Source organism: Cibotium barometz, chromosome 30 (genome assembly GCF_041138505.1).
Source record: "Cibotium barometz isolate CiBa-2024 chromosome 30, ASM4113850v1, whole genome shotgun sequence".
Taxonomy (NCBI): Eukaryota; Viridiplantae; Streptophyta; class Polypodiopsida; order Cyatheales; family Cibotiaceae; genus Cibotium; species Cibotium barometz.
In genome coordinates this window covers 12,340,536-12,353,262 of record NC_141075.1, presented here as the reverse complement: position 1 = coordinate 12,353,262, position 12,727 = coordinate 12,340,536, and the positions used below count along the sequence as shown (strand labels likewise).

General features: G+C 42.0%; 1 protein-coding gene across 5 annotated transcripts; it reads left to right on the top strand.

The window, feature by feature from the left end:
- The first annotated feature begins 3,794 nt into the window (after positions 1-3,794).
- LOC147621168 (uncharacterized) lies at positions 3,795-12,259 on the top strand. 5 transcript variants are annotated; one of them, XM_086823891.1, is made up of 12 exons: positions 3,795-4,144; positions 5,181-5,252; positions 5,363-5,451; positions 5,539-6,480; positions 6,579-6,687; positions 6,787-6,957; positions 7,047-7,838; positions 7,930-9,708; positions 9,827-10,760; positions 10,916-11,073; positions 11,152-11,262; positions 11,376-12,259. In XM_086823891.1, the coding sequence occupies exons 1-12, from the start codon at positions 4,042-4,044 to the stop codon at positions 11,771-11,773; spliced, it is 5,658 nt and encodes a 1,885-aa protein (XP_086680017.1). In that variant the 5' UTR covers positions 3,795-4,041; the 3' UTR covers positions 11,774-12,259. The 5 variants fall into 5 exon arrangements, with proteins under 5 accessions (XP_086680017.1, XP_086680016.1, XP_086680015.1 ...); XM_086823890.1 differs by having other exon boundaries at positions 7,035-7,838; XM_086823889.1 differs by having other exon boundaries at positions 6,579-6,699.
- The last annotated feature ends 468 nt before the right edge of the window (positions 12,260-12,727 follow it).

Genomic DNA, 12,727 nt, shown 5'->3' with positions numbered 1-12,727 from the left:
TATAAATGCTATGCATACAAGTTGGGTAGGAGTTTTGATATGCTGGGAAGGGTTGTCAAAGTGTAGTGAAAGAAAGCTCATAGTACTCAAAAAGACAGATCCCCACTTTCATGAGATACATATACCTCTCAATTGGTGCTATGGTTTACATTTCTTATATAGGTTGAGGACTCATCCATGAACAATGAACGAGATTGATTTTTCTAGCACATTGAAGTTCTTCATGTGGAGTTGGGCTTTGGAGTTCACCATGTTGGTTGTTTTTGTGGAGGTGGTGGGTTTCTAGGTGTGATGCTTCTTGGCAGGTAGGTGTGGGTTCCTCTGAAGTTAAATAATCATATGGCCTTCTCATCCCTCCAGGAGGCCTTGTTGCTGCCTACTCACACATCGATTTTGAGTACAATTGTTGGGGCAATGCTAGTTCTCTTTCATGGTTCAATTCTAACAAGCTTTAAATGATGACATCCTAAGCTGAGTAGGTCTATGTACTCTATCCTTTTACTTTTTATGTATATATGTGTGTGTTCTCCCAAAAGAAGAAGAAGAAAAGATCTCTTAAGATCAGGATGGTGATGGATGGGTAATATGTGTGTGTGTGTGTGTGTGTGTGTGTGTGTGTGTATTTATGTATGTATATATGTTCTCCCAGAAAGAAGAAGAAGCAATGATGTCTCTTAGGATGATGGGGATGATCATACATCACGAGCAACCCTAATAATGTTTTAGATGACTGGGCCCTTCTCAAACATGAAGACTACTACGATAAATACATCTTTATTTGGGAGACAATACTAGCATTTAAAAGAGCCATACTTGAAGGGGATTCCTTTGCTCCCCCCATCACAAAAGACACGTGCTTTCTGTCGATTAATCTGATGCACACAATATGTTGATTATGTTCTTTTTCAATGATGTAGATGTTTTCTACTTCCTTCATGACATTGTGTTTGAGTAAAGTCTTTCTTGTACACATGCTTTATATAAGATTCAATGATATCTGCATTCTAGTTTGTGTGTGAAGTTAATAAATTTCTCTACTTGAGCTTTAGGCCTTAGCGTGAGTTAGTATTTCTTTTTTGGAGATGTTCCCACCTTTAATAGCAAACACTAACAATTCTAAAAGCTGAGTGAAAGTGAGTGAAAAATAATATTCAATTAATTAGTTGAATGCTAGTGATTAAGGTTTGGTATTTTTGAGGTTTATATTGAGATTATGAATAAGTGATCTTGTAATAAATGAAGCGTCATGATGTGGGAGAATCTCTAATCAAAATGCCAGCATGATGTGGGAGAAGCTCTAATCGAAACATTGGCAATGGCCTTCAAGAACACCTCAATTGTAGCATTTGCTTTTACTATGCAAACCGCCTCTTCTGTTTACCCAAAGACATTGACTTGCCTTCTCTCCTGTTGATAGTCATCTCTTTGTAGCAATGACTGGCTCCTTCTCTACTTGCTTGCTCTAGCTATTTTTCCTAGAAGACTATCCTACAGAGACTCCAAACATGCCTTCGTTGCTTGCTCACACATTCAGATCATTATTCTCTCTCACATTGAAGGTAGCACAAAATACAAAGAAATTTGTTGTTTGATGCAATGTTAATAGCGGTGGCTCCCATGTATTTTATTGAAATCGAAGGTAGTCTAGCCCAATAGTATTAGATGCATGGTGTTACTAGATTTTTTAAGGATTACGCACAAATCTCAATCTGTAGACATGGGAGATGGCAAATGAATTTAAAAAATTAGTATGAATTTTTGTTGTTTTGTCACGTATTTTTATTTAGATTCTATCAATCTATCTCTTTTATGTATTTCAAAAGCATTTGGCATATTTTCCCCATGTTTATTATGATATTCATTTTTTTAAACATTAGTCTTACATGTTCATTTCGTTGCAAGACAATGTCAAAAATGAAGAGGAGAGCAAGAGAAATACAAACAGGAAGGATTTTTGATTCCAAAGAGCCTAATGTTGATGTTCAAAGTAATGTACCAAATAAGAGTTAGGATAAGTTGTCAAATGTTGACGATATTACAAAATGGTCAAATGTGAACTTCAAAGTTCTTGATTTAAGTATGACAAATATCAATAGTTGGTGGGCGTGATATTGATGAAGCATTAACAATTAATCACAATGAATTTCTCACAAAAGAATGCCTCGCTAGCTATTGTTCATTGGAAAGAGGAGGTACAATTTTGCATGTACACTCTCAAATGGTTATTAACTACAAATGGTTTTCAATCATTACAATTAATAAACCGATTAAAAAGTATCTTGGATGGGATAAGAAGCAACCTATTGGTAAAATTGTACATGATGTGTAGAGCTTTAAAGCAAAAGACCATGCACACATTTCATGGGATGATTGAATATTGGATGAAAGATCTGGATAAGCCTCATTACAAGAATGTTTCACAGAATATGAGTGCGGAAGATATTGCTTTAGGAATAGAAAATTTACATGCTGTTTGGTGTAGATGAGTTAAAGAACAAAGTATGCCTCACTTCTACAAATATTTTTGATTGGGCATTAATGTTTTGGAAGTTCAACTTAAAGCATCCTTTAGGCAATAATTTTTATACTACAATTCACAAAAGGATCAAGGTGGGAAAATATTATCCAACTTCTAATTGGATAACACCATACCAAGGTGGAGGAATGGAGCTAAGAAACATTAATGCTTTATGGAGGGCATGGTATATCCATCCACAATAACAATGGAAGATATCTATGATATTTTTATTAATAATCAAAATTTGTATGCTTCACATCCAAGATCACATTGGTTTTTAATAGGTGGAAATAAATGAGAAAAAAGTTGATGATCCAACAATAACAATGGAAGATATCTATGATATTTTTATTAATAATCAAAATTTGTATGCTTCACATCCAAGATCACATTGGTTTTTAATAGGTGGAAATAAATGAGAAAAAAGTTGATGATCCAAGGTATGCATATGAAATTGATGAAATAGTAGAGAATGTGAACAAAACTACAAAAAGAAACAATTGAAATAATAGAGCAAGAGAAAACACATAGACCTAGAAAAGAGAAAAAATCATTAATATAGAAAGTGAAGATGATGAGACCGATAATGAAGTCAACATCCATAAGCTACATTATATTTCTTTGTGTAAGAAGAGCAATAGTGCTATTGTAATCACATGAAAATGCAATAAATGACACTTTTGATATGTTTCTCTCAATTTTGAATCAATGGGAAATTTTTGTCATCACAAAATAAGAAATATGTTTCTCTCAATTTTGAATCCATGGGAATTTTTTATCATTATGCATTATGTATTATTATACATATACATGATTTAAAAGTTGAGTGTCTCTCCCAAATGAATTTATCCATGCCACCCCTCTAGGCTCTGAGGAATGAAGAGAACATAGGGGTGGGGATCGGTTGTCTTGGCCAGTGCACTCTAGCCAAGTTGAAATATCCCGCTCCACAAGATGGGGTGGTGTAGGTGTTCGGTGTTCGGGAAATACATTTTATTGAGCCGGATTGAAAACTTTCTCATTGTAATTTGAAGACCATTTTGAGAAGGAATTATTCTATAAATTTTGAAAAATATAACCAAAATTTTAAAATTTTGAAGAAGATTCTTTTCTTCTCCCACAAATTTGAACACGCTCTGAACAAATTTGAACAAGAAAATGAAAAAATGTCGATCGAGTGGTGGAGCCCGATGATAAGGGGAGAGTAACCGGCAAGCACCGGTTGCCCCTCCCCCCGCCTCCGATCAGAAAACACGGTCTCACAACCAACAAAAGCTATTCGACGCCATAGCCACGGGCTCGCTTTCGACACAATTAACAGGTTTTAGGGGTTTTGTGATATGAAGACCTCTTCGCAATCTCCCTCTGTGCCCTCGCTGCCATAGCTATAGCCGTAGCCTCTTTTCATCGCCCAGCTCTGCACTCATTTGTTTTCTGAAACCTAAATTTCTCTTCTTTGTGATTCCTCTGCATTTCTGCTGCTTTCCCGATCTCTGTTTAACACCCTCATTCTCACTTCGTCCATGGAGGACTCCAAATTCGACGGTGTTGGTGAAGGCGGGGATACAGGTGGAGGAGGTGTAGGTGGATCCAATCTCATCATCTACGAGCCCTCGAGCATCTATGGTACATCTCTTGTCTTGTTCTCGTCGGAGTAGATTGCTCTGTTGTCTTGATGGAGAGGTTTCTGTGTAGTAATCGCATTTGTTCTGAAAGTTTGATCCCTCTGTGCGCACCAATTCAGTTTTTCTCAAAACCTAAAAAAATGGAAATTTAAGGGTTAAAAAACAGAAGCAATCATGTAAAAACTTGAAAATATTATGTAAAAACGTTTGAAAATATTATGTAAAGCATTTGAAATTGATCGAGTGAAGAAAAAGGAATGTGGATGAAGGAGAAAATCATATAATTCTGGAAACAATATGTAATATTGAAGGGGATTCTGAGAGGATAAAAATATATGAGATGAATATGCAAACTATTTAAGGTGAAGAAAAAAGGAAAAAACGTACTGTGATGGCTACTTGAAATGTGGAAATAACAGAACTCGTAGACCTTTGGCATGATGTTTTGCTGATGTCTCATCATGCTGCATTCCACGGCCCAACCTTGCTGGCCCCCATGCCAATATCTTTAGCATTTACGATTGCTGCACACAGCTTTTCCGGTATTCCGACTTGCTTCCCTACCCCCCCCCCCCCCCCCCCCCCAACACACACACACACACACACTCCTCTCTTCAGTAGATCCACCTGTAGTCACGATTTACGGCCACAACATGAACGGGTGGCCAGTGCGGATTGAACTCAGGACCTCCCCTGTCTGAGTTCTAAACCAGCACTGCTGGGCTACATGCCCGTTGGCTATACAGATGTGCTTTTCGTGCTCCATGCCTGAGAAAGTGGGGTTTTCAATTGTGTGAGTGGGACTCGGGGAGTGGAACAGGCCTAGGTTGAATCCCAAGCAATCTGGTTTTGATGTCTAACTTGGCTCCTGTGAAGATGCAGAAAATTATAATGCTTAAGCTTGTCAGGCTTCTGTTTTGAGTGGTTTATCAATGTAGGTGTACAAGTGTGCCTTGTAATGGATTTAAATTCAACTACAAGAGCATGTTATATCTCTAGATAGTTTGCCATGGTTGTTGAGTTTAATTATGCTGCAGATGAAGGAATCGACATATCTGGAGTGACAAAGTTGGCCCTTGGATCTGGTGATGCAGTGACAGAGACAAAAGGTAAACCATGCGTTCAGGGGTATATTTGTATAACCACATTACATTTTGAAGCCTGTTTCTCTGGAGCTTTAGTCCCAAGGACTGACACTGCTGTCTTGACTCGTTTACAGATCTCATGGGGCAAGATAATACTATCCCTTTGTCTCCACAGTGGCTGATCTCAAAATCTGGTGAGAGCAAGCCGCCACCATTATCAATGGTTAGTAAGTTGGTTATCGGCTAATCATGATCTGCCAGAAACTGATATGCCATTTGATTTATGTCATGGTGGGATTTTCTTTTTCAGGAATCTCCACGAACCCCTGGCAGTCATGGAGGAACCAGTGATTCGGTGTTTAAGGAGCGGTGGAGGGCAGAGGGAAATCGTGATACTGACAAGAGGAGAGACTGGTGGCACACAGCTACAGCTACAGGTGCTGATAGTGGTGGTGGCCGCCGAGACTGTTGGAGGGAAGAGGAACGAGAGATCACCCAAACTGGCAGGCGTGACAGATGGAAGGAAGGTGGGGATGGTAATAATGATACCAGACGTGCCGAACGATGGTCTGAGAATTCCACAAATGCAAGAGATTTAGTGGAGGGTAGACGTGCTCCTCCATCAGACCGCTGGTCTGACTCCTCGGGTCGGGACACCACATCGGAGGCTGTCCGCCGTGTTAGCAAATGGAGCACGCGTTGGGGTCCTGAAGACAAGGATAAGGAGATTAGGCGAGAAAAGTGGCCAGAAAACGAGAAAGAAGGGGATGGTGGGCACCATCGGGACAGACAACATTCTCTTCTGAGCAGCAGTCGAATTGAAAATGACCGTGAGATTGATGCTCTGGCCCGTGATCGAGTTTGGCGTCCTCGTTCTATCAACTCAAGAGGCAAAGGAGAGGTTCCCCCTCTGGGTTCAACTCCTCCAAAATATGCTCCAGGCTTTGGTGTAGGGAGAGGACGTGGTGAAAGTTCTACCCTCGGCTTTGCTATAGGCAGAGGCCGTGCGAATTTATCAGGGAGTGGTGTTATGTCTGGTTTGTGTTCTTCTATTGGCGCTTCACCGGTTGCAGATAAGTCTGATGTTGGTCAAGGATACCGGTATCCAAGGGCAAAGCTTTTGGATATATACCGGAAAAGCAGAGTCTTTTCCTCTTTCATTAGTCCTGAAAGTCTCACAGAAGCACCTCAGCTCACACAGGCAGAACCTGTTGAGCCTCTGGCTTTCATTACACCTAATGTGGAAGAAAAGGTGAATCCCAGTCCCCAGGTTTATAGTCAATTACAGCAGCTATTTTGATGTGTTATAGATAGATAAGGTTTGTGCCTTAAAATTTCCAATTTACACAGGCTACTTTGGAAGGGATTGGGAAAGGTGACATTGTCAGCAGTGGAGCCATGTACTCAGCCCCTATAGACACCAAAAATCATGAGGATGTTAGTCAGAATTGCGTGAGAGGTCATAGCATTGGTAGCTACAGATCTTGTGTTGCATTTCTAACTTGAAAGCAGGTGCTGTCGGTGTTTTGAGTTCTGAAAATTGTGGGTGTTTGTACAGGTGATGGAGAAGATGGGATTCCTGAAGTTCCTAAAGAAGAGAGTTTTTCTGGTAGAGACGTTTTGCAGGTGCAAGATACTGTGGCCTTCAAGCACATTGTTTCATGCCAGACAGAGGCAAATAACGGATTCGATTCAATTAAATCATGTGATATCTCTGTCCGGACAGAAGGTGAGTGCTTTAATGATCCTTGTAAGCACACTTTTTGTGGTTTCTTAGGATTGCATTATTAATTTTGGTTTGATTAGACTGCTTTCCAGGTGATGCTAGTGTTGACAACGCACATGATTTGGCTTATTGGCATTCTCGCACTTTGGAAGTAGATGGTTGTAGGAGACTAAACAGTGCCATTGAAGTCAAAGATGAGACTGAGAAGAGGCAGGATAAGCTGCTTGGCTTAGGCAGAGGTGAAATGGGTGATTTAAAACTAGAGAGATTAAGTGATAGGATGAGAAGTCAAAAGCTTGCAAGCCTTGTTGAAGAAGGTGGCAGCTATGGAACATCTGATAGAAAAACAGAGGTTTTGGATAAGTACATAGCTATGCCATTTAGGGATGCCCGGGGTCTTGTTGGAACTATGGAGCATGAGGACAGGAAAGAGGTTCTAGAAGCATATTGTATCCATACTCCACCAGAAGAGCTCTCTCTCTTTTACACTGATCCTCATGGAGAAGTCCAAGGGCCTTTCTGTGGTATAGATATCATGGGTTGGTTTGAGCTTGGTTATTTTGGCACAGATCTTCTAGTTCGTATCGCTGATGCTCCGGAAGATGCTCCCTTCATTCAGTTGGGTGATATAATGCCACATTTGAAAACAAAGGCACAAATGCCTCTGGGGTATAATGCTGCTGCCAAACGTCTGGAGAGGGAGGAGATAGTTGATGAGGAGAGTTTGTCATTACAGTTCTCTCAACAGGTGTCACTTGATTCTATCGAACAAAGTGAACCTAGTGAGCAAACCCTGATGCATAGTAAAGAGGCATTTGATGGCTCTTTAGAAAGAGCCAGAGGCTTGCTCATTAACGACTCACAGCTATTTGATGGCAGGAGAGGTTAGTTTTTGGGTGCTCTGGAAGGGTTCATTGTTTTGGTATGCTATGTTTTGGTGTTTACATATTTTAAAAACCTGTGCTCTTTTTGCAGTAGATGTGACAAACGACAAGATTCTAGAGTCACGAGAGAAGAATCTTGACATAAATGCAGAAGAATCTTCTCTCGGAAGAACAACTTCACTTCGGCGCAGGATGTCCGCCTTTCCTGACATTGAGACAGAAAGTGTGGACTTGTCAAAGCAGTTTCTTTTCACACAACAGTGGCCTTCTAAGAATGATTTTGTGCAGCCAGTTTCTGAAGGGCCCAATGGACATATATCCCCAGGGTTGCAAGTACACCAAGCACCTTTTTGGCAGCCAAGGACACATCCCTTGTCAGCTGACCCATTGCCAGGCCCATCTACGCAGGATGGGACATGGTGTGATGCCTTGCAGATGGACGTTCCATCATTCTTGCATCATGGACTAGATGATTTTCACATGCACCAACTGCAGCAGTTTGAGAAGTACCAGTTACGGCAGCAAATGGAACTCTTGCAATCAGGGGTTCCCCTTCCACGCCCTTTGCAACAACAGCAACATCCTTTGCTAGAACTTTTAAACCAACAGCAAACATCTATTCCTCCCTCCTTAGAGCAGTTCCAGAATCCAGCTCTTTCACACAACTTCAATGCAAATACATCACAACAGATACCATCCCCACATCCATTGCAACATTTACCATCCTCGCATCCATTGTCTAGACTGCAGCAGCAGCAACCCAATTTTCAAATTCCAGCTTCTGACTCCATTTTTGATCAGGTTCTGAGACTTCAACAGAAGCAAATTCCGCATGCATCTTTTGAGCAGTTATTGAGGCAGCATCAACAATTCCCTGCAGCAGACCAGCTACATTCGCTATCCCTTGTGACACAACACTATATGCAGGAAAAATCCAGAGTTGATATGCAGGCTCAGCACTTGGAGAAGCTGCGTCAACGCTATTCACAAGATGTCTCTCTTGAACTCTTCTTACAGAGGCGACAAGAACAACAACTTCAAGCTCAGCAGCGCATACACTTACTTCAACGGCAGCAGTTGTTTGATGAGCACCGTGTATCTGGAGTGTGGGAGGTTGATGAGTTTGGCCAATTTGTACGAACTCCGGCATCTACCTCCATGCAGACCCATGAAGTGTTTCAGCAGCAGCAGCAGCAGCAGCTGCTGCACAGTGAGCCAAGCTTTCCTCCAATGCGTCATCCTGCAGCTCAAAAGCTGCAGGTAGAAGTACGTACTGACCTTTCTCAACTGCGGCAGCCCAAAGTAGACATGCGGACACCTGTAGATTTGCAAGCAGAAAGGAATTTTTCAGCATTGTTAAGCGGCACCTCAAGAGTGGAAGTGATGCCAGCAGATTCGTTGCCACACTTTCAAAGGCCGAGAGCAAGGTTTGAAAGGCAAACTAGTTTTCCAGTACATGGTTTGATGCCTCTGGAAGTTGACGTGCTAAGAAAAAATGAAGCCTTTCAAACACCTGTCAAAGAAGCGAATGAAGCTGCTGCAGGCACAGGGTGGGGTGCTGGACCACACAATGTTGATTTGGAATTGCTGGAAATGTATGGGAGAGGGGAGAGAAATGCTCCTAGAATCGATCAGAATTCTAGGCAACATCAGCTGCCTGGTCTGAACTGGCGACGAGATGTAGCTTCTATTAATGATCGCGTTGTTGAGGCACACGACTTTTCTGTCAACTCAGAGCTTTTGAAGCAGTCTTCAGAGGACAGTCAAGGCATTTCTTTCAGAATGCAGCAGCAGCAAGGAAAAGGGACATCACAATCGATGGGTGAGAACTTAACGAAGCTCCTAAGCGCACCTTTGCCATCAGAACAAGGTAAAATTCCTGTTTCCATGTTTTTCATCTTTTCCAAACTTGTCGTCTGGTAACCTTCAGATGGAGTCAATCATTTGCGCTATGAAAACAATCCCCCAATCGGCTTGGAATGGTGCAGTGGCTACAAAGGCAAAGCGAGAGGAAACAGATTGGCAAAGAGCAGACCCTGCTGTCCACATGGAGCTGTTCACACCTATGTCATCATCAGGGCAACCACTTGTTCTAGATGCAGCATCGGATTCCTGGATGAACTCTGCTGCTGCAACTCAAGAGTATTCCACTCAGGTTCCTTTTTTCGTCCATTCATCTTTTGATGCAGGCCAAGGTGAACCTGCATGTTACAGCTCTTTTGCCTTGAGCGTAAATGGCAATGTTAGGAACCTGCCTAGTGCAGTGAATGAAGACATGGCTAGCCAATCAAATGATTTTTCAGTAACAGTCACTGATGAGGGTGAGTTTTTGGAACACAAAGACACAAAGAAAAGCAAGAGACGGAGCTCTAAAGGCAAGGCTGGCACCCTTGGTAAGAATGTTTTGGTCTCAGTACCGGAGCCTGCTGTGGCTCTATCCACGACTGGTAAATCTTCAAAACTGCCCCATGTGTTTGATGACTTTACCTCTGTAACTCCTCCTAGTCCTTCACTAGGCGACTTTTTGACAATCAAGGAGCGGATAACCTCTCAGCCTTGGCCTGCGTGGTCGGCGGATCCAAACAAACCTGACAAGGTGGCAAAGTCACTCAAGGAAATTCAGGAGGCGGAAAAGAAGGCAATAGATGAGCAGGAATGGCTTCCTCCATCTGCACAACCCCAGTTGCAAACTACTGTAACAAAACTTTCTAATCCCGTACCTATAAACAGCAATGCATCTGCATGGAAAAGGCCTCTGTTGTCCTTTCCGTCCCAGCTTCTAGCTGAGGCAAGAAGTCAGGGCTCATCACAGGATAACCCTAGCACGGCAAAGTCAAAGACTGGTGTTTTTGACACTGACGATGAGCAATTTTGGGATTATAATGATACAGGAATCACCAAACAGGCGTCCAGGACAGAATGGTAAGGTTTTTACAACTATTCTTTTGCTTTCAAAGACTGAAGTCATACTATGCAACAGAGTTTCTGTAGAATGTCGGATGCATTGCATTTTCTCACATGAAATGCTACTGTCCTGCTTTTTGTTTCTCCTTGACTTCCGAAATTTTGGCTACCAGGTCGAACCATATCACACTAGCAAAGACGGGACAAATGGTGACAAAGGGGAGTGAATTCCTACCTCGTCAAGCAGCAGTTGCTGGCCTGTCCTTATCAGGGTCTTCTGCGGTTGTATCCAAGCGAACTTCAGTTAAGGTGACAAGCAAAGAATTAGAAGGTATGCTCTACACAAGGTCTGTTTGGTATGCTTTTCCACATCCACATGACTAACTCAATCTGGGGCAAGTTGTGGTAGATGACTTGATGCCGACAGCAGGCCCCCCACAAGGGTTATTTACTGTTACAGAAGCCAAGGCCTTTCGTCAATGGTGTGAAGGTGAGATAAAAAAATTCAATGGCAAGGGCCGTATCCTCTTCAACAGTTTTCTCCATGAATATTACCTTTTACTGGTAGTTTTGTTTTAACAATAATCCTTGCTAAATTTAGATCCTACTGGTAGCCTTAATATTGTTTGCCAGACATGTCACTCTTGGAGTTTTGCATGGGTTTGCCATCCATATCCGAAGCTGGGGGTTATCTCACCAGGTACCTTGGTGATGGGCCCATGGTGGATGCTTTCAAAGCTGAGTTCCTTCGTCAGAAAGAGTTGATTCCTCCTGAGGTAGTGTGTGCGGTTTTTCCCACGAGTGAGGCCGTTATCAGGGATGACTCTGACTCATTTGACAGTGAGAAGAGGACGGAGCCCACAAACAGAAAGGCTTCTGAGGAGGAAGACAACGATTTTGAGATGGTGAGATCCGGAAAGAGGAAGGGTAAGAAGGGCAAGAAAGTGGTTGATCCATCTCTCGTGTTAGGGTTTAATGTCTCAAGCAGCAACAGGGTTCTAATGGGAGAGATCCAGCACATCCATGATTAATTGCTCGTGGATTTGGATTGTCTTAGAGGAGTACATTATTTTATCTCATAAGAGTACTTGATCAGATTGTGGCATATTAAGCGAGGTGGTAGTTGAAATGTTCAGTAGTGATTGGCACACCTACAGATTTCGACGTTCCATGCGCTATTACTTTGCTTGGGTTGGTCGCAACTGGAGAGATGCTGAGCTCGTACCCGAATACCAGAGTGCAGTGTATTATGAGCACCCTCTGCCATTCACAGAGAGAAAGCAGGCCCTTTTATGAGGTCAGCTATTATTTTAAGGTAGAGGTTCTGTGGGGTTGGGTGTGCATTGTGGACTACACAATGCTTTAATGCGTACCGGGGGACTGAAGAGGCTCAAACGGACAAACTCTAGAGACTTGTTACTCCATTCAAATGACTATAAGATGTACATGAAAGTAGTGGTTTTGTATTAACCTGTTGTTATTAGCCTCTTCAGTAATTATCTGAAATAAATGTTCAATCCACCCTTGCAATGTACACCTAGGTGTTTTATGAAGGGCTCATGATCAAATGTTTGTAAAACCTAGATGGGTAAGGCTTTCAAACAGAGTCATTATCACAAAGACTTGCCTCGTTTGCTTCTTGTAGCTCTGCCAACGGGTGCCTTAAGTCTACCTTGCTTGGGAGCGCTTTCCTCTATGCATGAAGCTATCTATTTAACTCTAGTTCTCGCTCCCACAGCTACAAGTGCTCGTGCCGACTAATTCTATTCATTATCGAATTTAATGCCCCATCTTAATTATGGTTTCACTGGCGAAACCATCTGGAGAGACAAAGGCAGACATAAAGAGAGAGAGAGAGAGAGAGAGAGAGAGCACTCTACCTACTTGACTCACTGTCTCTTAAAACCATAGAAAAACCAAGATCACCTATTATGATTAGTAGGAGAATTACTTAGTGAGATAAATTCTTGATTCTTTTTGTAAAA